Source organism: Barbatula barbatula (assembly GCF_947034865.1).
Source record: "Barbatula barbatula genome assembly, chromosome: 7".
NCBI classification, from domain to species: Eukaryota; Metazoa; Chordata; class Actinopteri; order Cypriniformes; family Nemacheilidae; genus Barbatula; species Barbatula barbatula.
The window spans coordinates 23,317,718-23,337,597 of NC_136770.1; the positions used below are offsets into that span (position 1 = coordinate 23,317,718).

At 37.8% G+C, this 19,880-nt stretch overlaps 3 protein-coding genes across 4 annotated transcripts in view; all 3 read left to right on the forward strand.

Annotated features, from left to right (window-relative positions):
• magi3b (membrane associated guanylate kinase, WW and PDZ domain containing 3b) overlaps positions 1 to 2,448 on the forward strand; it is a gene marked incomplete at both ends in the record, with an annotated part of 75,608 nt that extends 73,160 nt beyond the window's left edge. Inside the window, 7 exons of the mRNA XM_079461053.1 lie at positions 102 to 196; positions 553 to 745; positions 857 to 1,036; positions 1,149 to 1,346; positions 1,991 to 2,081; positions 2,190 to 2,295; positions 2,395 to 2,448. Coding sequence (XP_079317179.1) covers positions 102 to 196; positions 553 to 745; positions 857 to 1,036; positions 1,149 to 1,346; positions 1,991 to 2,081; positions 2,190 to 2,295; positions 2,395 to 2,448 — 917 coding nt within the window. The remainder of the gene's footprint in view (positions 1 to 101; positions 197 to 552; positions 746 to 856; positions 1,037 to 1,148; positions 1,347 to 1,990; positions 2,082 to 2,189; positions 2,296 to 2,394) is intronic.
• A 145-nt stretch (positions 2,449 to 2,593) lies between these two features.
• On the forward strand, positions 2,594 to 5,849 carry LOC306896861 (uncharacterized protein). The gene is made up of 3 exons (XM_079461177.1): positions 2,594 to 2,725; positions 3,534 to 3,669; positions 4,269 to 5,849. The coding sequence occupies exons 1-3, from the start codon at positions 2,663 to 2,665 to the stop codon at positions 5,204 to 5,206; spliced, it is 1,137 nt and encodes a 378-aa protein (XP_079317303.1). The 5' UTR covers positions 2,594 to 2,662; the 3' UTR covers positions 5,207 to 5,849.
• Positions 5,850 to 10,742: 4,893 nt separating this feature from the next.
• LOC306896186 (membrane cofactor protein) lies at positions 10,743 to 19,249 on the forward strand. 2 transcript variants are annotated; one of them, XM_079459937.1, is made up of 12 exons: positions 10,743 to 11,027; positions 12,682 to 12,867; positions 13,154 to 13,253; positions 13,331 to 13,401; positions 13,753 to 13,938; positions 16,289 to 16,462; positions 16,602 to 16,688; positions 16,764 to 16,799; positions 17,433 to 17,483; positions 17,580 to 17,622; positions 18,839 to 18,899; positions 19,060 to 19,249. In XM_079459937.1, the coding sequence occupies exons 1-11, from the start codon at positions 10,958 to 10,960 to the stop codon at positions 18,894 to 18,896; spliced, it is 1,062 nt and encodes a 353-aa protein (XP_079316063.1). In that variant the 5' UTR covers positions 10,743 to 10,957; the 3' UTR covers positions 18,897 to 18,899; positions 19,060 to 19,249. The 2 variants fall into 2 exon arrangements, with proteins under 2 accessions (XP_079316063.1, XP_079316062.1); XM_079459936.1 differs by having other exon boundaries at positions 10,747 to 11,027; positions 16,761 to 16,799.
• The last annotated feature ends 631 nt before the right edge of the window (positions 19,250 to 19,880 follow it).

The following is a 19,880-nucleotide window of genomic DNA, read 5'->3' on the forward strand; positions in this document are numbered from 1 at the left end:
TATTTGTAGATAGTTTGATTACTCCTCTTTCTGTCAGCACATGACGAGTTATATGTGCTTTATTTTTTGTGCCTTTACATGATTCTGTGCTGTTTCTGTAGGACCTCACCATAAAGAATTGGACATTTTTATTACAAGAGATCAGGACACGGGGTTTGGTTTCCGTGTATTGGGAGGAGAAGGAGCTGAACAGCCAGTAAGTCCCTCCTATTAACTTTTGAATCCTCATTACTGTACATTTATACATTTACTGTTTTTATATATTATTTTTATTATTAACAGAAGATGGACTTCTTCTGTCTTGCACTGAAATAAATGTTTATCTTTATTAGTATTTTGTCTGGTTTACCCTCATGTGAACATCATTGAAACAAGATAATAATTATAATATATATAATAATTATTCAAGAGGCAAAATTTTGTTTTCACAGTAACTTTATCTTCAATCAAATAGATTTGCAAGGTTTTTCTTTGTATTACGCATAAATGTATATTAGATTGCTACTCCCGGCAGTGTAGACCTAAAAGTAGCCATCCATTTTATTTCATTAGGTATACATCGGTGCCATCATACCCCAGGGAGCAGCAGAGAAAGAGGGTCGTCTGAGGGCCGGAGATGAGCTTATTGGCATCGATGGCATCCAGGTAAAAGGGAAATCTCACAAACAAGTTCTGGATCTGATGACTAACGCCGCCCGCAACGGACAGGTTCTCCTATGTGTGTGGCGAAAGGTCATTTACAGAGGTGAGCTGAGACGACTGACGGCTCTTAGACATAAAAAGCGGCGCTGAGATGTAATTAACTGTCTGAAAAGCTCTCATTATAGGTCACTCCGTGTTATCTTTCCCTCTGTAGACGCTTCGGAGGATGTCGGGAGCGGAGCTCTGACCCTCGTGAATGGCTCGCCGAGGCACCCGCGTATCCAGCTCCCGAATTTCAAAGACCAGGAGTCCTTCGACATCACCCTCCATCGTAAAGACAACGAGGGCTTCGGTTTTGTCATCCTCACCTCGAAAAGCAAACCGCCACCAGGAGGTAAGAGAAGGTCCATGAACCAACCATTCCTAGATTAGAACCAAACACACATCACGCATTCAGAGCCTGAACTCACAGAACCAATGATATGCTGCTAAGTGATTTGAATAAGTGTGTGTTGCAGTAATCCCTCATAAAATCGGCCGTATAATCGAGGGCAGCCCGACCGACCGCTGCGGCCTGTTGAGCGTGGGCGACCGCATATCTGCCGTAAACGGTCAGTCCATCGTGGAGCTCTCGCACAGCGACATCGTTCAGCTTATCAAAGACGCCGGAAACGCTGTCACGCTCACCGTGGTTCCCGAAGATGGTAAGTACTTTTGACAAATATATTTACATTTGTGAACACTCCTCTGTTTATACACTAATAAGAATTTATTTGCGGAAACGTAATCATGGAGGATTTGGGAATTTTTTTTATTTCTGCTAGGGCTATTACACTATTCATCGCAATCCAGAATAAAGGTTCTGTTTACATAATAAATATCTGTGCATAATAAATATGTATATATAAACACATACATGTTAGAAAAATACAAAGTCTAAAAATCAATGAATGTAAATGTATAATTTAAATTATATATAAATAAATACATGTAATTATTTCCTAAATGATGCCAATAAGCTCATTTCCGGCCCTCAGACGACCCTCTTTCTCTGCTGTATGGGTATATATATGTACAGTATATGTATGTATGTGTGTGTGTGTGATTTTGTGTGTGTGTGTGTGTACGTGTGTATATATTTGTAAAAACAAACTTTTATTCTGGATGCGATTATTCGCAACAAATCATTTAACAGCCCGAATTTCTACTTCCAAACACATTTGCTTTCGTGGGATGTTGCGTCCACAAATTTAGTGACATATAAAGTCTTTACGAACAAAAGCAAGAAATGACTTATGTTGTCAGGTGGTTATCCTTCTGTTTAAACTTGTTTTGATTGGCTACTTAGAATACAAAGGCCCGCCTTCAGGAGCCAGCTCAGCCAAACAAAGTCCAGCGCCACAGCACAAGATTCTGAAATCCAGCACTCAGGATGAGAGGTGCTGCACATTTTATCATTGAACTTGTCTAAACTATATTATCAAATGTGAGCAGGTGTTTCGATCAAGTATATATTGTGTAAAACGTGTGTTTGTGTCTATGTGCAGGTATAATCTGGATATGGATGAACTCAGGGATGAGCTGGCATGGACGGAGTATAAAGCTCTTCCTTTGAGCGAGCAGGGAATCTTGTGTGTCACCAACTCAAAACAGGCGAGAAACATCATATGCACATTTCTATTACAAAGCAAAGCAGCATTTTTAAGCCAAGTCTTAAATGAAATGGACATTACTATGCGTTTCAAAATGTAGGGAAACAATGAATCCTTGAAGACTATGACACATGCCAATATAAATCAGCAGTAACCATTTATGTAAATATAGAACCTATAATTTAGTCTTCCAAGAGCCATGAAACCAACTTAAGAACCTTAAAGTGTTTCTAGATAAAAAGAGATGGCATGGCAAATGTATTAAGATGAATGTGTGTTTGTGTGGTACGCAGGGCTGTATTGCGGTCGAGTTGGAACGTAGCTCTCGTGGTTTTGGCTTCAGTTTAAGAGGAGGAACGGAGTATAACATGGGTCTCTATATCCTGCGGTTGGCTGAGGACGGCCCCGCTTTAAAGGACGGTCGGATCCATGTGAGTAGCGACTATGATAGAGCCCCCTTTGTCAGAGTTTGAGGAAAAATTCTTCCAAACGTGTTTAACAGAGAATAATTGTCTTCGTAACAGAAGATATTTTATTACATGGGGTTGCGTAGAACTATGAATGATGGGCGGTCTGATCTCCAGAGCCTTCTGTGGGTGCAGATTCTGTGTGGGCCTTCAAACGATTTGAATCCAGATACTTCATCTCAAAAATCTTTCCATCATCTGTATACGTGATGTGGAAATAAACATCGGCAAAATTTAACACAGTGATGCTAGTAATTCAATATCTCCCTTTAGATTCACTTATTAGCCGTGTTTTTTGTGCCAATGTGTGTCATCATTCTGTCATACATGACCCGTCAAATTTCTTTACATCTTTAAAGTTCATGTGTTTCCAAAATGACTCAGTTTGAGGAAAAATAGACACTAGACCAAGAGAAACATGACATGTGACAGGATGCGCACTTCCGATTTAATTCGCCCGTTGACCCACAAGGCCATATCGCTCCTCACAGGAAATGCCCTTCAGTAAGAATTTCCTGTTAGTAGACAACTTGTGATGTTTTCAGTCTTTATAGACATCTGAAGACATATGTGTATTATATTGCATTTCTGTCAATAGATCCTCCACAAATGACACATTGGACCTTTAAACTTGGTCATATATAAGCTGATTCATTCTTCTGTCCAGTTTTCATGTATCATTGTTCTTCTCGAGTAAATCTGTCCCGTTTTGAGAATGTTTTGACATGTCTTTTTGTAGTACAAGACTTAAATAAGAAAATGTGTCCGGTAGGTGGGTGATCAGGTGGTGGAGATTAATGGAGAGCAGACACAAGGCATCAGCCACACCGGCGCCATCGAGCTGATCCAGGCCGGAGGAAATAAAGTACATCTTTTACTGCGACCTCAAGCTCTCTTATCTGAGAACAGTGAGTTCAGTACAAACTCGAGCATGAACACATCAGTTAGAATCTGTTTTTGATAACTTTCCTTCTTTCTTTCTTTCTTTCTTTCTTCCTATCCTTCTCTCTCTCTCTGCAGGCTGTGTAAGCTCTTCTGCAGTGTGCTATTACCCCCAGGAGCATCATCACTAACAACTCGCTTTTCTTTTCTTTGGTAACTGAACTTTAGCTTTCTTCACTTTTCTTTTACTTCTTGCTGTAAAAATATATTCTTCTTTGTGTTATGTAGATCAAATGAAAAATCTTAATGCACTCACAACACAAATAAAACGATTATGTCGCTTATAGAGTTAATGTTGTTGATTTGGTTGCTTAAATTATCAATTTGGTGATTTGCGTTGTGTATTCATCAAAGCCTTTTTTTAAGAGACCAGTCTGTTTTTCAGTTGTTTACAATGGGAGTGCAGTGTTTTTAAAAACACAACAGCAGCTGGCGAGGTGCTAAGCGTTTATTCCATATTCAGCAGTGAACACTTTTTTGGGGGGGATTTAAAATGGTTCAACTTTTAATAAATGTAACAACTTTCCGTATAACAGATGCTGACACAAAGTATTTTTGCCCATAGGTTCTTCAGAAAAAGTTCCTCTTTCGGACCCACAGGGATCCAACGCTTCCAACAATCCCCGCCGTTCCACCCTCCATCATCCATCCTCTCCCCCGGTGAAAAAGAGAACTTCAGACCTGTCAAACTCCATCGCCCGCTCTCGGGCCTCCTTAGATCTCGTTCTCCAGAATCCCCACCCTAAAGACAGCAACAAGGAGAAGCGTGCCAAACCACAAAAGCCCAGCGCTTCCAGCTCCTCACGGCAACGCCGTCTCAAGAGTTGGTCCACAGAGAACCTCATTGATGTCGAAGATACAAGGAAACCCAATACCCCATCCAAAGCCAAAGACAAAGCTCACAACCACAAAGAAAACCTGCAACGAGGCACCAACAAACATGGAAAGTCCAACCGACTGAGTCGCTCCGTCAGTCCGCAGAAGTCAGAAGTCGTCGTGGAGCGGGGACGGGAGAAGGAACGCCACGCTAGGCCGATTCCTGGGGTGGACCAAAGAAAAAGCGACACTCAGAAGAGGAGAGAACAGAAGACTACAGAAGAAAATGAGACCCAAGAACGAAAGGGGAGGGGAAGAGCTGAGAGAAAACTAAAGAGTGAAGAAGTTGATCTGAAAAGAACCCAAAGGGAAAAAAAGGAGAGACAGAAACTACACGATGGCCACATATCCAACCGTGAGGAAGAGAAGAAGAGTAAACAAGCAAAGGAAAAGAGATCTTCTAAGGAAGATAGTCAGAATGAAGTGACAGACAGGAAAAGAGATATGAAAGAAAGCAAAAGTATACATGAGGACACAAACAGGAAAGACATCGTCACCAATGACGCCGCCCCAGTCACCAGGTCAAGTCTGGTCTTCGACAGTCCCGTAACCAACGGCCTGTGGAAGATACCGAGCTATGCTCGCATTCTCACGCGGGAGGAAGTGATGCGGGATGTTTTCGAGTAGCCTCGAGGACTCATGACAGACTCGTTTTGCGATTGATCTCAGGTTTGTTGGTGGATTTCTCTCCCTCGTCGCAGATTTTGGCACAACTATCCAACAGTCCAGACGGTACACCTCGGGCGACCGATGTTGTCATGTGGGACTTCGCAAATTCAATTACATTTCATAATGAAGTTGCAGAACGCACAACATGAAGTTAGTTTGCATCTTGCTGAGCAGAATTGTAACACATTGGGTTTAATGGCACCGTTGTGTAGAGGTTACTCTTAGGTTTGTTACCATCATGGACCACATTTAGCATAATTTATTTCTCTCCGTAGGTCTCCCATCCAAGCTTTGGCCTGTCTCACAACTGCTTAGCTTTAAAATCACTGGAATGCTTATTTTCTTGTATTAATAATCCAATGGTTGAAATTGGCAATCTCACTGATCTACAATACAAACTGCCTTTATGTGGTTTCCGATATCATCACATTTCTGTTGCCGGACGCACAGAGCTTCATTTTTTCTGGACTTCATTTCCTTTCTTAAACAACATAAGGACTCTGTTCCCTCACAATGCAATCCTTCAATATGCAACATTAGGGAACTTCCCATATCATCAAAGCAAGCTTTCGGTCCCAAACAGCACGCCTTTGCTCCAAAGAGCCGCATTTCTGCATGCGAAATAAGTTACGGATCCTTGTTTTGTCGCATGCCTTTAGACACGTGCAGTTCGTTTAACGTTGCCAGACTTTGTAAATATGAACTGTCGTCAAGACTTAACTGGCACGTTTTAGACTGTTCTCTCTCTTCCATATCTTTGGCTCCCCGATTTCCAAATATTATCATTGCAAATGACCAGAAACTTGTGCTTTTAATATACTGTACCAAGATGAAGACATTTTTATTTATTGAGATGTGTATATGAATATAGAGACATGTAGCTATATGGAACTGTAAAAATGATTTCGGTGTAGAGGCCCGGGCACCGTGGTAGTTGTACCTTGTAGCAACGCTGTTTTACTCGTCATAGAAAAAATGGTACATGCAGATGTATTTTTAAATATTAAATAATAGCAGATTTAATAAGGTGATATATATATATATATATTTATTTAGTTTATTTCCTGTTTCGTAAAGGACAGCAGTGCAAGCAATTCAACCATTCATTTATGAGAGGCTAAACAGTGGTGTAAACATGCATCATATTTCACTTTAAAATGAAAAGAATTAAACATCAAGAAAATATTGGTCACAAATAAAACCTTTATTTATATCTTTTCAGATTTTGAAGTTGATGTGCTTCCTATAATTTACACTTATGTAAATAAACACCTACATGAAAACTAAGTGGGATAATGAAAATTGAATGATGGAAAAGTGAAAAACATTACAATATTTAGATTTTTTTATGTTGCTTGGTGCATTAAAAGTATTGTTTTGATTTAAAAAGAAATCATAAATAAACTTAATCTTTTCATGCAAACATATTTTTTCCTTTTAATTTTAGGGTGAAATATGACTCGGGTATGTTTTCATGAGATTCATCTAAATGCAAAACGATTCACTGTCAAAAATACAGACAAGGAAAATTGCAGGCTTTTAACAAAAATACATCTACATTTTGTCCAGGATTACTCACGTGGAAAGTCTTTGTAAGGGCTCATTTTTAGGGGGTTTGAGGTGTGTAGGTTTGGCCAGGATGATCTTTATTTAAGGTCTGAAAAATGATCAATTAATACCAAAGTACTGATGGCCATTCCTTATATCATGTGTGTGAGATGTTTGTTGAACATGACCTCAGGATATGAATGTGCATCTACAAGCTGTGTAGCTCAGCTTTAATATAAATGAGTGTTTAAACACAACCAATTAATGAGAATATATATAATTTGTGGTGTTACAGGTTGATTTAATATATTACCTGTTCAAATGGGACAAAATGTCATGAGCGATGTTAGCGATTTGCTCTACATTCTCGGCTCATATCAATTATTCACATTTAAAAACGAGGCCTAGATTTATTCATATAGGGTACTAAATCCCGATTATGTGTTCTGATTTATAGGTATGTTTAAATATTGTACAGAATGTTTTTTTTTTAAAGAAAATAAACTTGGTGAGTGCTTGCTTTCTCAGATGAAGGGACAGATCTGTAAATTATTCTGTTATTTTTCTAAGTAATTCTTTAAAAATGCAAGAAAATACGTCTGTATAGAAAGAAAACAATAAAGTCCTGCCCATGGTGTTCTGTTCGTGGATTTTAAGTTCTTATATTATTTGATATGGTCTTATAATGATTCGTGCTCTTAGCGAAGCTCCTTTAGTGAAACATTAGATAATGTTATCAAGGTACAGTATGTCTATTATCTCCTCATTGCCTTATAAATTCTTTACCTTAATTTAATTTTGAATTAAAATAACTTTTCGCTAAGTTTTGAAGAGAATTTCAGTAGGTTATGACAAATCATAAAAAACACACATGGTGACAAAGATGAGCCTAAACAATAAAAACTATTTACAATAATTAACTCTTTTAAAAGCACTTGAAGCAAAACACGTTTTATTAAAGGCAAGGACTGTGACCATAACACTTCTGCCTGTGGTTATCCACCGAAAGATGTTTTATCCTGCTGTGTCATTGTCTAGAACTGATATTTCCCATCTTGGCTTGTCAAAAACAATAAGATGTCGACTTTTTTAAATGGTTCTGCTGAGACAAGCCCCGGGGATGTGCAAGTATTCATATATATACCCATGGAAGGTGCAATGATAATTGAAGCAAAATGAAAATGACTTTTGTGACAGGTGAAAGAATGCAAGTCTTCATGTTTCTGCCACCAGGTGTCGCCAATTATCTGGATTAATATAAATGTAATGAGCAAGTAGTTCATGTAAAGGATCTCTGAAATGTTTAACCTGCTTTTAACATTTCTGAGTTGCTCTGCAGAGACACCAGATTTTGGAAGGGATTTTCACCTCGAATGAAAACATTGTGTCATACTTGATTCACTCTCATGTTGTTTAAACCTGTACATCACTCTTTCACAAAAGAAGACATTATCTTAAGCAAAGGAATGTCAGTGGTTTTGTTTTCAAACAGTGAAACTCAATGGTTGTCAATGTGGTTTGGTCACCAACATTCTTTAAAATATCGTCCTTTGTGAAAATCATCTGAACAACTGATGAAAACATTTTTTGTTGGGGGAGCTGTCACTTCAAGTGACCTCATAATAGCCATTGTACACTGTAGAAAATGTAAAGGATGGTAATAAGGGACCACATGGGGTCTTCATTTACGTTGGATCTCTATGGCTGAGGACACGCTGGTCCAAAAATAGACCGCTTTTCAATGAGTAATATATATAATGTGAACGCAATATTATCATTCTGCTCAGGCCAGAAGAGAATGGGTGGGGTGTGTGTTTTTGAGATAAGACCGGAGAGCATGTTTTTACATCGTCAAAGATGCTTCTCGGTGTTGGAAGACGGTTATTCGACTATCCTTTTATTTTTATTTAAGATAAGTTGGATTTAAGTTTGTCGGTGGCTCTTTAACCTCATAGTGACCTAATAATGATGTATGTTTTGAATAACCTAAGGTTTTGATGAGCACCATGGTACTGTAAATATTTTTGTGCATTATCACAGTGGTAGTACCATAAGTGCGGAAGTGTCATGGAAAAACCATGACACGCCTATGTGCAATTACATTTAGTCATAGGCAAAACCATATATGAGGCATCTTACAACATCATAAGCTATTGCAAGAGCAAGCATACAAAAAGTGTCTGAAGACTCATTTATTTTGTACCATTGCATGCATACCAAGCAATCGGAAATGTAGTATCCATGGTGAGGTTCGAATCAATTGTAAAAGTTCCACTTTAAACCTGCTGATGTTAATACTTGTACTGCATTAACAAACCGGGGTGAACAGTTAGAAGAGGGGCTGAAGAAAGACAAATGACTTTGTAACCTTGACTACGCTCAAACACATTGGCATGAAATCTTCATGCAGGGACGCCCTTGTTGGGGAACACCCTTAAACTGACTCATACATTCCATGCTATCAAAACCTCACCAAGCTGGATTCATCCAGACATTTCTTTTGATAATCAAACGTTTGCTATAGCAACAGTATTATTGTACTACATCAACCGTAGAAGAACATCCACATTCTTGAATGTGACTATAGTTCAAAAATACATATGACACGTGGAAAAACCACCCACATGAAAAGAATAATGCATACATAAAGTATATCACACAATTTACTAAAGTTGGTCTACCATAGTTGATACACAACACTGTAGTATGCTTTATTGTTTACAGTACAAGTTCTGAACCTCGCAACTGTACTACAGTTAACCAATTCACTAAATGTAATAGTATTTAGTATAGTACACTGGGTGTTTTTTGTGGTAAAAGTCTAGTAACCATGTTTTTTGTGCTTCGATTACTCTTTTCAAAACCATATTAAGCGCCGTATTGGGTTTAAGTCAAACTGCGCTTATGAATACATATATAAAAGCGTGAATACACACATATACATTGCTCACACATACATGTATAGCATTGGATGTTCAAGAAAACACATATGAAAAACATGTGCACTAATGTGAAATCCATACCATATGTATATATTACGTTAGTAATGCATGCATGTACACTTTTTCACACATACATATAAACTTGATGCGTGCAAACAAACCTAAACAACACTCGCACATACATCCAATACTATACATGTATATGTGAGCAATGAATATGTGTGTATGCACGCTTTTATATATGTATTCATAAGCGCAGTTTGATTTAAACGCTATATGGCGCCTCATAAAAGCTATACTTTTACTATAGTAACCATGCTTTTTTTTTACTATAGTAACCATGTTTTAACAATGCTTTTTTATTTTACTACAGTAACCATGCTTTTTATTTTACTGTAGTAACGATGTTTTAACCATGCTTTTTTATTTTACTATAGTAACCATGTTTTTTTATTTTACTATAGTAACCATGTTTTAACTATGCTTTTTATTTTACTATAGTAACCATGTTTTAACTATGCTTTTTTTATTTTACTATAGTAACCATGTTTTAACTATGCTTTTTTATTTTACTATAGTAACCATGTTTTAACCATGCTTTTTTATTTTACTATAGTAACCATGTTTTTTTATTTTACTATAGTAACCATGTTTTAACTATGCTTTTTTATTTTACTATAGTAACCATGTTTTTTTATTTTACTATAGTAACCATGTTTTAACTATGCTTTTTTATTTTACTATAGTAACCATGTTTTAACCATGCTTTTTTCTTTTACTTTAGTAACCATGTTTTAACTATGCTTTTTTATTTTACTACAGTAACCATGTTTTTTTGTTTGTTTTAACTGTTGTGAAATCATGTTTTTGGTTGTTTTTTATTTTTCTCTGCCATCGTTAAAAGTATACAACAGTATTTACTACTACTGTTGGAAAAGTGGGAGTAGACTGTTTTGAACACAGCCCGGTCAGTGAGAGGAGGAGGGAGGCACCAGCTGTGTGTATGTCAGAGACGCATTAGTTCGTGTTGTGCGCCGTCCGGGAACGGATTACCCTGAGTTCCTTGAACAGTTTAGATTGAGTTATTATGGGGAATCCCTCTGTTTATGTAGTGATTTATTGTGATGTTCACGTTATGCGTTCAGTACTATAGCTGTTCTGCCTTTTATTATATTTAGGACCAGTCTATTTATAGTTTAGACATTGAAATCTATTTAGAATGACCGTGGCAAGCGCGAAGGTTTGGCTGCTGCTTCTGTTGCACTTTGCGCTCGTCTCCGTGGGAAGAGGTGAGACTTTTTTATTACACTCTTTTATGACATGTCGCTTATTGCTCCCCGAACTCTTTGTAAGTCGCTTTGGATAAGAGCGTCTGCTAAATGACTAATGTAAATGTACACTTACATAATTATGTTTTAAAACCAAATAAAACATTCAGCTGCTGTTAAAATCACTAGGTGCTTTATAGTGTCATCATACAAGAAACGTGAAGATGCTCTTATACACCACATGTCAGAATCACCTAATTCATAATTGTTTTATTCTTAAATATGTATCATCTGAACAAACATTATGATCCATGGTTTCATGTAGTAAATTTACATGTTTATTACCATTTGTACCAATAAACGTTTTGCTTTTGGAGCTAGATGCCAGTAACTTACTGTAGATTTATATTTATGTCATTTATTGGCAACAGTTTGTTCAAAGATATATCGATAAGATAACAGCCTCATGCAAAGCATTCTGGGAACCAGAAATCCACATAATCCTTTTTCTGTTTTTTTCAAATTGTGAATGCTTCGCATGAGGCTGTTATTTTAGGATAAAGTCTTGTTAATGATCCTTTATCTTTCAACAAACTGTTGCTAGTAACAATTTCCTCTTTAAATCGACAGAAAGTAACTGGCAAACTGCTGCCGGTAATACTGTATTATCTACAGATTTTGTTTCAGTGTAGTTTTACTACAAATAGTGTGGTGACTAGTGAGACTATAGTACATTTGTGGTTTCTATGGTTTTGTTAGAAATTAAGCCAAAAAACTGTAGTTTCTATGGTTAATATTCATGAAAGTAAAACCATCATGTAACAGATTTATAACATGATAAGTTTTATGATACGCTACTAAGTCACAAGCATGTCATGTCCTTCCAAAACCTCACATGTCCAAAAGCACTTTACTTTTAAAATGATTAAAAACAGTGTTGACATGATTCTGCCGCATCATGTCATGTTTCTCTTGGTTGAGCGGCAGGATCGTGACAGGACCTCATGTTTTGTGTGGAGAGAGGCATTTATGGCCCTTATGGCCTTCCATACACTCTCTCTGGTCTGGTCTCTGTTCCCACCCTCTCGTCTCCTCCTTATTGGTTTCATGCCCAACACCTGTTCCCCTCTCGATTTGATCCCTTATTTAATGCCCTCGTGTCTTCTGCCTTGTGCTGGTTCGTTGTGGTTGTTTGGTGAGTTCCTAGGTCTGGTTTGGTCTAGTCTAAAAGTTAATTTATCTTGTTTGAGTGTATAGTCTTAGTCCTGTTTTATTATATTCCCCTGTTTTGTTTTGTTATCCCCTCGTGGGTTTTGTTTTTATTATTAAAGTCTTGCTAACCCCTTACCCGTTATCTGCGCCTGGGTCCTCTGTCCTTGTCTCACCCCAGTCATGACAGTTTATAAGCACCATTTAATACATTTTATTGCTTATATATTTGCAAAAAAGTGTTAGTTTTCATGAAGGGATGACTCTCTCTATCCGAACTACGGAAACAGATTTTCCATGTGTGCTCCGTTGTTCCAGCTTTTCCTATCTATTAGGTCCAACTTTCCTTATAAATAAGGAAACACGTTTTAGCGGTGCATTTTTGTCTTTTATATTCCTTCATGATGTCAAATGTATTTTTACTGTCTCTTAATGCATAATCATTTTGTGTCTGTGATTGGTTTAGCGGATTGTCTATTGCCTCAACTGAATGGCAAAGTTCTGATGTCTGGGAGATCCCTACTGCAAAACAACTTTCCAGAAAATTCTGAAGTTTTTCTGGAGTGTCCCAGTGGATTGCATAGAGAGTCAGGGTCGACTTCCATCTTCTGCAGGGACGGGGAGTGGAGCGCTGTGGAATTAATATGCCAAAGTAATTCAGTTTTTAATTCTTTACTGTCGTGCTAAAACATTATGCGTCTTTTTGTCTTCTGTGGAACACAAAAGAAGATATTTTGAGAAATGTCTCAGTGGTTTCCGTACAATGGAAGTCGACGGGGTCCAGTGTTGTTCGGTTACCAGCGTTCTTCAAAATATCTTCTTTTGTGTTCTGTGGAAGAGAGACAGTCAGGCTTGGAATGACGTGAAGGTGAGTGAATAATAAAAAAACATTTTTGGGTGAACTTTTCCTTTGATTGTCTGTGTGTGTGCTGTTTCAGAGGTAGACTGTGGTCAACCCAAGCCTTCACCGCATATGACCTACAGCTTCTCGGATGGAACGTTGTTTGGTGCTTATGCGAAACCCATATGTGACAGAGGGTAAGAACTTCTGTGGTCCACATTTTCCAGTCTAATGGGGCGAACAATCACCGTTTATTTTTGTCGGGTTTGTGCAGATATATCCTGGAAGGGTCGAGCCACAGACAGTGTCTTGTAATGGGCTGGAGTGGAAGATCTATGTGTACACGTGAGTGGTTGTTTTGCTACTTTAAAGGTCCAGTGTGTCATTTCTGGGAGGATCTACTGAAAAAAAATGCAATTTAATACACATAACTTTGTCTTCAGAGGTGTATAAAGATCTTACATAATGAAGCGTTAAGTTTTTTACCTTAAAATGCGATTTTTTTATCTACATACACTGTGGGTCTCCGTACATGTCAGCCGCCATGGTGCTTCGAAAGGGGGGGAGTAAGCCATCGGTTTCCGCTAAATTTCATACACCGGATCTTTGACAATTACTAAAACAGAACTGATATTAAATTAGCAGTGATGCCAATTGTATCCATTTTACTTTTGTGTCCTCGTGTTGCTTTTGTAGAAATTATTTGCGAAAGGCCTGCTGAAATTGCACATGGCAAAATTGTGACGCAGCTGGATGAAGAGGATATAGTCATGGACGATGTGATTGAATATGCCTGTGATCCAAAATACATCCTTGTTGGAAACAGATCCATCACATGTAATGAAGATGAAGAATACAATTCACAACCACCAACATGTAAAGGTAAGAGCATGTTTCTCAGATTCATATTTGGGTTTTGGGATTTTTAAGACTATGGAGGTGTAAAATGAATGTAGGTGGTCAAATAATCTTGATCTGACTTGATTTGTTCATACCGAGATCTACAGTCACATTGACTTTTGATTGCAGACTTGACAAATCTGAGCGCAGTTTGACACATTGTTGGGATCTCTTCTGAAAATCTGATGACAGAGACATTTGTCTCTTCATTTAATCTCATAGATGTCTCATCTATCATCTGCGATTTCATTCTTATGGGCTGTTCCAAAAGCACTTAAGATCAGGGAGTGACGTTTACTCCGTTACCCTCATTCCCCTAAAGTTCACTCCCGTCCGTGTCATGGCACCATATTATCCAAATCTTACTCAATCCGCTCCGGGCAGGACTCTAAACTTTTGGGATTTGAGATAAATTTCACATGGTTCACCTAATTTTCCTAACAGGCGTCACACTCAAATTGTTCTTCGTGTTGAATAGCAGACAGGAGAGGATTTAAAAACCCCTGCATGAACACATTCTCATCCATGACAACTCGTGTAAACTCTTGCGTAGGCCTACTGTATGTGATGAAACGGCTCGACAGCCCTCTCTGACTGACAATATTTACACTCGTGTCTGAATTCACCCACTCATTTCCGCTCATTTATTTGGCATGTCATTCACTAAGCAAGATAGCCAGGCGGTTACAGGAGGTGATTTCGGACACGCCGTAAAATTGCCGTTTTATTTGGTTTCTTATTAATCTGATCGTTTCTTCTGCTCTGGTTTTCTTTTAGTTAATTTGTAGGTTAAACTTCTAGCAGAAAGCCTTCTTCTCGTTCAACAGGTCCAGCCGGACTTTTGTGATCCATGGCTTTTATTTGGAACTGTTTTGTTTAGTCTGTGGTACTGTTAGCTTCCCATCTGAATTCTCAATGCCATCCTGTACATGCAAAGCTCATTTTTCAAAGGCTGGCGGTGCTGGGCATCTGGTGGATGATTAGCTTGATTGTGGGGGTAACGGGGGCGTAGCAAACTTTTCAAAAGTGAGGATGGATGTGATTTGTTTATTAACAATAAAAACGATGAATACAATGACAGAGTATGACACACAAGATATAAAAAGCTTCCCATTTAAATGAGTGATACTAGAAAAGTATAAAAACACACTCAGAACACACGAAAAATAAGTCAAAACTTGTGAAAATGCACAACAGTAGACTTGCTAAAGAATCACAAATACTTTAATAATCCTTCGGGGCTTTTTTCCCCTAACTCAGGACATATTGAGGATACAACATCAGTTGAGTTTGCTTCTGTTGCAATTTGTTCAAGGTTGACGGCCATTTTGGCTTAAAATGACTGCGGTCTGTTAAACGCTGCGATCGAAGTATAACACACCGTTGCCATGAAAAACAGAGCATTGCTATCGACGCAGTTCTGTTCACTCAGGTAGCCTAATATATTGTTTTTAAATCAATATTTTGTGTCAAATTATTGATTTATTTGGTAGGCGTATAATGTATAGTGAGTCGGTGTTGTATTTGCAGGCTGATCGGGACCCCGACGCAAATAAACATTAACTTACATAGCAATAAGTATAAGTCTAAAAAACGAAATATAATAACAAAAACATTCAAAATGTCAACAAAACAATAACAGAACATCTTCCCAAACACATATCACGCTTATTAAAAACCTCGAAAGCATAAACACTCATTCAAAGTACCTGGAAAAGGGAGATGTATGATGTAAATAACCATGACCATAAGTTCCAGACCGTAGAGCGGCCAGAGAAACGGAAGAGTGAGTGACTGTAGTTAGGCGTTTGTGCAAAACTGCGGAAAAACTGCAGAAAAAGTGTGGCGGTTGAACCTCTCACCGGGAAAAGTGGGTGCGACGCGCCTGTTGTAAAACAGTGGAGAGTGAGATTATCAACTGTCTGCAAAGCTGTGAGAGAGAGAGCTGATATAGAAGTAAAGCTGCTTGTGCCAATGCTGGAAAAATATAAAAATGCAGTACAATTCTATATCCATCCAGTGACTTTTTCAAACAAAACATATCGTCCGGTTCCTAAGCAATCCAAGGTCTTATCCAATGTTGAATGTAAGTGTTAAGTGTTTGGCATCTATTGTCAACACTTCTTGGGACTGCTTAACATTACTGAAATGCCGTGGATTTGGATATGTGCCTCATGTCTCCGAGGATGTCTTGATGTGGTTTCACTCATTTTTGTAGACATTGAACGGTTTTAAATGTGTTTCGAATGATCTTTTTGTTACACACACGCTCATACAAAATGTCCAGCTACTTTGCACGTCTCCCTGATTTTAATTTAGTTTTCTTCCTCAGCCATCGAATGTCAAGTTCCAGAAGTTGAGTTTGGCATCCAGATTGAAGGAAACCCCCCTTACTCCTATGAAAGTGAAGCCAGATTTAAATGTGAGTCGGGTTACACCATGAAAGGCTCAGACAAGGCGGTGTGCGAGGTGAACGGCTGGTCTGCCGTTCCTGAATGTGTTCAAGGTATGCCTAACCTTTTACAGAAATGTTTATTCTTTCAAGTTACATAAATATTTTTTCCAGCGTTTGTATTCACAATACCAGAGATAAACAGGTTGTTAGCAATTGTGTTTACATGTTTACATGTGAACCTTTCTTCCAGAGAAATCAACTGCAAGGGATACCAACACAAAACAGACGACAGCAGGCGTCACCACAAACACACCCACAACCAACACAAGTTTACAAGGTAAGGATTTCAACATAGAAAATACAGCATCCCTCAAATGTTGTTTTTATGGTTATTTCATTTGTTTCATAGCAGAAATAGAAGAGGAACAGCTCACTGTTTATTCACTAAGTAAGTCTTCTTTCTGTCTACTGTTTGAATTAAATGTCTCACTACGGTTCCCTCAGGGATGTGGTTGACACGGTTGGTTAAATGAGTTACGCTTTGATGTTTAATCTTCTTTGAACATCTACAGTAAATAAGATCACAGCCTTTATGAGTGTAACTGAAGGACACCGCATGGGTAATGAGTGTTAACTTCCTTTGTCGCCCGAAAACCCGAAGACCAATATTCCCACCAAGACTCCCACTTGTGCCCTGCTGAGCATTTCAAAACCGCTGCTTTAAAGGAACAGTTCACCCCAAAAATGTATATTTTTGAATAATGTAAAAAAGAAAAGCGTTCTGGGACACTTTTTACTACCATTGTCATTTTTCCTACTATGGTAGTCAATGGTGGCCAAGAACTGTTGGGTTACAAGCAGTCTTCCTAATATCTTCTTTGTTGCTTAAGGGTGAGTAAATGATGACACAAGATTTATTTTTGAGGGAACTGTTCCTTTAATAGGAAGTTGGTCCTTACCGGTCCTTCCAATAACAGCAATCCTCCACATCGGACCGTGGAGCTACTTGCAGTAAAATGATGATTCCTAACATGGTTCAACAAAGTTGAAATAAAATTTCTTTAAAAATGTCTTCTTCTAGATGCAGTGATTTTAATCCTTGGGTGTATTTTCACCATTATTATTATTCCAAGTAAGTATTGACTTTGGATTAAAACTACACTTATTTTAAAGCTGAATTCACATACTGTGAGTGTTTTTTGTTAAGCAATATCTCTTCTCCCTGTAGCGGTGTTATATTGTGTATATCATCGTCTTCATAAAAAAAGAGGGTAAGCACATTCCTCATTCATGTTTACTCATTTAAACTGGCTTCAAAATCATGTTGATTTTACTATCACTCTTTTTAGATTCATCTTGCTTTAGATATGCACTTATTTAGTCACGTTGGCTTTTATTTGCTGATTTAAGGCCCGTTCACACTAAGAACAATAACTATACTGATAACTGTATTAGCGTCCACACCAACATCTTGTTTATTCTAAGCAAACAGATTGCATTTTCACTTTATAAGGCTTGAGATCTTTATATTTGAATGGCTTGATATCAGCTGGTAAAATCTTTTGAAAGTCTCTTTAAGCGACTGTTCATCCAAAAATGAAAACTCTGTCATTGTTCACTCACACTCAAGTTGTTCCAAGCCTGTGTACATTTTGATTTCTGTTGAACAGAAAGAAAGATACTTGGAAGAATGTTTATGACCAACACAGATCTGGGGCACTATAGACCTCCATAGTAAAGTAAAACGACTTATGGTAGTTAATGGTGTCCCAGAACTATTTAGTTTCACACATTATTTCAAATATCTTTTGAACAAACATTTCAATGTTGTTTTGGAACAACTTGAAAATAAGTATATAATGACAGATTTTAAAACTTGGTTGAACTTTCCCTTTAAAGTTAGGACGATTTTTAACATGTTTACTTTATAGTTGTCTTCCTCGTGAACTGGCCGTTATCGATCAACCAGCTTCCCTTTCTTTTGCTTCTGCCCTGTTTTGCATTTGCTTTTAAAGATGAATTATTTATCCGTTTCTGTATACTTCACCAGAGTAAGAAAAAACCGTTGAAAACGTCCATGACTTTTAAGGCTTACACACAATTTGGCAAGGACGCTTTATTTGACAGTGCTAGAAATATTGCAAGTTATGTAAATCCGCAGCAACGTGAACTCAAGGAAAATAAAACACGACTCCCTTTTTCACTTTAAATACACACCCTTGCAAATTCCCAGCATGCCAAGCAGGTTACTAACTAAAGAAAAACAACCTCAGATGTGGCTGATTATTGTGTCCTGTATAAGCGTATTATGGCACTTCGGGACACATAATGAGTTAGACATGCAAAAAATGACAAGAACTACTTATGCAGAGCTAATGTATGTCCATATATGGCTTGTACCACGGATTGCGTATGAATATTAAACAAAATTATTCACAATAAAATGGTTTGTAATAATTGCATCTCCTCATTTACAATGCTGTATAGTTCATACAACACTGGAGAAGGACAGTGGACAAAAGAAGAAGAATTATTACCATTTTGAAAGGTATAGCAGTTAAAAGTCATCAAATGATTTCATCTCCGACTAATATGTTCTGGCGTAGTTGCAACATCTTCTTTAATGATTTTTTCTTTTTGTTATTGTATCACCATCAAAGAGTTGTTTGGTTCTTCTAATTGTGTTTTCTCTGGATTGTCATCTACAGGACAAACAATCGAACAGCTCCTCTGGCCTAGTGGGCACTTTATGAATACAGTATTAACTCCCCAAAGCTGCAAATATTTATATTCTTAATGAAGTACTTTATTTATTTCATACATTATCCTTTTTGTTCCACATCGAATAAACGCACAGATTATATTTTTATATATTTGATTAAAGTACGTTTTATAGCGCTTGGGTGTGTTCTTTCTGTCATGACTCACGTGTACTTCCTTACATATTTTATTTATTGCTTTATATTCAAAATGCCTCCTGAAAAGATGAACTCATCCAGATTGATTTATACCATTTTTTTTCTTCTCACTGAAATTTGAATGATAAAACAAGAAAAGAGCGAGGTTAAAATCCTTTGATACCGCTGTTAGTTGACGCTGTTGTTCACATTTTCTCCAACAAGCGGATGTAATGAGAGCCGTGTTTCAGTTCGGTCATGTGACCTTTGACATTTACCCTATTCCCCTTTTTGTAACCATGTCTCCTAACAAGTGATCTCATTGAAGTGTTTCCTCCGGCGAAAATGAGATATTTACATTGCACCATAGCTGTCATCCTCTCACGCCTTCACGTTCAATATGACCATATGGTGAATAAGCCACAATGAGCAAACATTTGTAATGTGTTGTAACACGCCGTGTATCCCTTCTGAAAGCACTGCTGCCCATTGACGTCAGCAGGCGGAGTGGTTACTGGGGAAATGACAGAGATAGTTGTGCCTATTCAAGCCAAGTAATGAATTACAATAACTTCCCCACAGTCGCCACAGAGCAACCCTATAAGAAATACAAAAACATGGTAAGCAAATCA